Source organism: Culex quinquefasciatus, chromosome 1 (assembly GCF_015732765.1).
Source record: "Culex quinquefasciatus strain JHB chromosome 1, VPISU_Cqui_1.0_pri_paternal, whole genome shotgun sequence".
In the NCBI taxonomy this organism is placed as follows: Eukaryota; Metazoa; Arthropoda; class Insecta; order Diptera; family Culicidae; genus Culex; species Culex quinquefasciatus.
In genome coordinates, this window is record NC_051861.1 from 85,281,566 (window position 1) to 85,285,698 (window position 4,133).

At 36.5% G+C, this 4,133-nt stretch overlaps 1 protein-coding gene across 1 annotated transcript; it reads left to right on the forward strand.

Moving 5' to 3' along the window:
- Window positions 1-2,722: 2,722 nt before the first annotated feature.
- On the forward strand, window positions 2,723-3,563 carry LOC119765368. Its single transcript, XM_038249102.1, has 2 exons — window positions 2,723-2,782; window positions 2,846-3,563. Exons 1-2 carry the CDS (start codon window positions 2,732-2,734, stop codon window positions 3,497-3,499), a joined length of 705 nt encoding a protein of 234 aa, XP_038105030.1. The 5' UTR covers window positions 2,723-2,731; the 3' UTR covers window positions 3,500-3,563.
- Window positions 3,564-4,133: the final 570 nt, after the last annotated feature.

The following is a 4,133-nucleotide window of genomic DNA, read 5'->3' on the forward strand; positions in this document are numbered from 1 at the left end:
AAAATTATTCTAAAAAGTTGAAATTTTGAAAGTTGATTTTTTTAATTATTTGATATACCCCCTAAGGGACTTTGTTAAAATTGGCTAGAACTATGGGATAATTTTGACCAAATTCGTCGAGGTCATTATTTTGGCCATGAAATGGGGTCCTTAAGCTAAAATTATTCTAAAAAGTTGAAATTTTGAAAGTTGATTTTTTTAATTATTTGATATACCCCCTAAGGGACTTTGTTAAAATTGGCTAGAACTATGGGATAATTTTGACCAATTTCGTCAGGGTCATTATTTTGGCCATGAAATGGGGTCCTTAAGCTAAAATTATTCTAAAAAGTTGAAATTTTGAAAGTTGATTTTTTTAATTATTTGATATACCCCCTAAGGGACTTTGCTAAAATTGGCTAGAACTATGGGATAATTTTTACCAATTTCGTCGGGATCATTATTTTGGTCATGAAATGGGGTTTCAAGCTAAAATTAATCCGATAAATTAACTTTTGAGAGTTCTTGTTTTTTTATTTTGTTATATTCCCTAACGGAATTGATTTATTTATTGGGAATTTTGAAGTGTGAATAACAAAAACTGTTATTATTTTCACAGAGCCAGGAAGTCGGAGCTGACGTTGAAGTTCGAGCTGGAGTGTGACCTCGGAGACTGCATCGGATTCATCTAATTTTCAGCAACTTTTACTTGGAATCGGAATCTGTGAAGTCGGGTATTTTGGAGAGCTAAAGTCGTCGTTGACGTCATATCCTGCATCCAGAGTCGGAGTTGTCTTCAAAGTATGGATTCAAAGTCGCTTGGAGGTACCTGACTCTGCAGCCCTGACTAGTACAGAGGAGTTATGGCAACTGCAGGTTTATTTGCAAATTACAAATAAACCAAAACAATAACTTTTTTGTTATGGAGACATACCAGTTCAATAACATTTTTGTTATTATGCTGCTCCACCTCTCCGCACAAAATAACAAATCTTGTTATTCCTTCATGATTCCTTCTGTGTTATTGGTTTGTTATTGCAATAACAACATAATAACAGTTTAAGTTATTCTTCGAACAAATCTTTGTTATTGATTTTTGTTATTTTAACAACTAATCCGATCATCCCAATAACATATTTCGATCTTCTCACAATATCAATAACTGACCTTCCCAAGTTATTTCCGTCTGCTCGGGACAAGTTTTCCCTTTTTACCATGTTCCGGATTCCCCGGGGACACCTGGAATTGATGCCAAAATGGCCAATACGGACAAACACTATTCTAAAAAATGTCACAATTATTTTTCCGAAATTGAGATTTATTATCTCCATTTTTCAAGTACAACTATTTTTGAAATGAATCTCCTTTTGACCATGATCCGGATTATCCGGGAAACCCGGAATCGATTACAAAGTGGTCAATACGGACAATCGTCTTTCTGGCCAATGCCATGATTATTCTTTTTCAAATTTGAGATTGTTTATCTCCATTTTGCAAGCAGAAATATTTCAAAATTCTTCCTTTTGGTCATGATCCGGATTACCTGGGGACACCAGGAATCGATTACAAAGTGGCCAATATAGTGAAACACCATTCTGAATTATGCCATGATTATTCTTTTTCAAAATTGAGCTTGTTTTTCTTCACTTTCAAGCACAACTATTTTTGCAATCCATCTCCCATTTGACCATGATCCGGATTCCCTGGGACCCTGGAACCGATTCCAATGTGGTCGGTTTATTCAGAAGTCGGTTCTACCAATATTCTCTTTATAATTCTCAGTAAAATAATAATCCCGAAACTTTTGTTTTCGCCAGCATTGCACATCATTCGAATTTTGCCGTTATTTTTCGTTCTCTCTTTCCACCCGTGTCCGTGTGTGTCTGCTTGGTTGGTCGTCGTCGTCGTCGTCGCGACCAGTTTTGATGGACGATTTTTCTAAAAATTTCATTTATTTTGTACTAGAATCAAATAGTTTATATAAAACGTATATATTGCTATACATCATTGTCTTCGTTAGAATGTTGGCTACACCGACTTATATGTTTGGAATGCGGTTTTCGAAAAAATTGCAGTGTTTTTGCGAGTGGAAGAAAAAAAGTTCAGATTTTTTCCCTCGGGCGGGCAAATGAGGCCCACCTTAATGAGAAAGAAGTTTCTCGTTGTGCGTCAACTTGCCAAAGGGAATTCAGGTCAGATCGCGTTTGACACACGTATATGCCCGACTATTGCAAACATGTGTAATTATAACTCGAGACTATGGCAACCAAATTAATCCAAACTTCGGTACGATGCACAGAATGGTCAACCAAACAAAACGTGTTTGCTATTGTATACTTTTTTTTGTTGAGGCCAAACATTAAAACGCGTTCTTTTCGGAACGTCAAAATGCGACGTGCGACAAGTGCCATCTTGACAGCACAAACATAAAAAAAAACAGAATTATTTTTTTTTGTTTTTAGTAAAACTCTGCAAATCTACACGAAATTGGATAAAGTTGTCCCGATCTCTTTTTGATGCTGTGAAAAAAATAGTTTCAATTTTTATATCAATTTCGATTGTCTTACATAAAAACTATGACTGTTGTTACAATTTTTTCATCGCCATGATACATTTTTTTCAACGGCTGAATTAAATGTGATGATTTGTATAATATTCCAATGACTTTTTAATGCCTTTTTAATTGTAACTTTGGCCTTATAAAATCCCAGGTCAAATCATCAATCCCGTCTGGTGTTCTGTGTCCTTCAGCATGCGTTGTAGAATTCTACTTTTGCTGTTGATTTTCACCAGTTGTTATTTGGTAAGTTATGTCTAGTATTGTGTTTTCAGTTTTTTCTAAACCTGCTTTTTTATTTCTTTCCAGATTGGATTAGAATGCCTCAAAACAATAAAACCAGCTTTAAATCTTACACATATGCGCGAGATTCCAACGGAGCAAGTTTCCCAGACTATGGATTTCGAACAAAATGAAACTCTGATATTCAACAATTTCACCTTGGATGAACTTTCACCGACATACGAGTCAAATTATAACGATTTGGGCATTTATCCAATACCTCATTGTGATCGTTGTAATATAACAGTTGTTGAGGCACCAGATGCAAACAAAACCTCCGATCCCGGAATTATAACCATTGCTCATCTTCCCACTGCCTCCAACTCGAATAAGATGCCTCTGTTCCAGAGTAGGCATCCAGTGAAGCCGTTGAGCAATGAGTCATCTGACTTGGGCCTCCGCAACTTCTTTTCACTTCCCAATGTCAGAGTCCCGCAGGCTCTACCGATTGACAGATTCACAGACAGTCAAATGCCGGAAATTTCCGGCCAAAAGCCTGCCAATACTGACAACGGGAACGGGGGTGACCATCTTCAAGGTTCGAAACGGCGAAAGAAGACGACTACGGTCACAACCCGCAAGAGACTTCGGAAGAGGAAAACTACCACGTCAACGATTACGTCAACCACCAGCAAAAAGAAGTTCAAGCGAACTACAATTGCTGCAAAGCTTGTAATTTGATTCTTATAATGTTATTTAAAAAAAAAATACATCTTTGGGTCATTCTCTGCCAGCTCTCACGAAATCGGAAATAGTTGCTCCGATCCCTTCATTTTAATAAAAAGTTCTATTACAAAAAGTTCCATAGCAAATACTTTTCAAAACGACAAAAAAGCATGTACACTTTTCAAAACATCAACATACAAAAGGTTATTTGTTTATAATTCACCATAACTTCAGTGTCCCAACCTCAAATAGGCATCTTTGACTTATTAAATATAAAGTTTACTGATTACTTAGTGTAAAATTAAAGTAATTCCCTACCAACTCAGACGAAATCGGGAAAAGTTGCCCCGACCCCTCTTCGATTTGCGTGAAACTTAGTCCTAACGGGTAACTTTAGTCGCAGATCACGATTCCGAGGTCCGTTTTTTGATATCTGGTGACGGAGGGGCGGTACGACCACTTTCATTTTTGAACATGCGAAAAAAGAGGTGTTTTTCAATAATTTGCAGCCTGAAACGGTGAAGAGGTAGAAATTTAGTTTCAAAGAGACTTTTATGTAAAATTAGACGCCCTATTTAATGGCGTACTCAGTATTCCGAAAAAAACGTATTTTTTATCGAAAAAAAACATCAAAAAAGTTTTATAAACT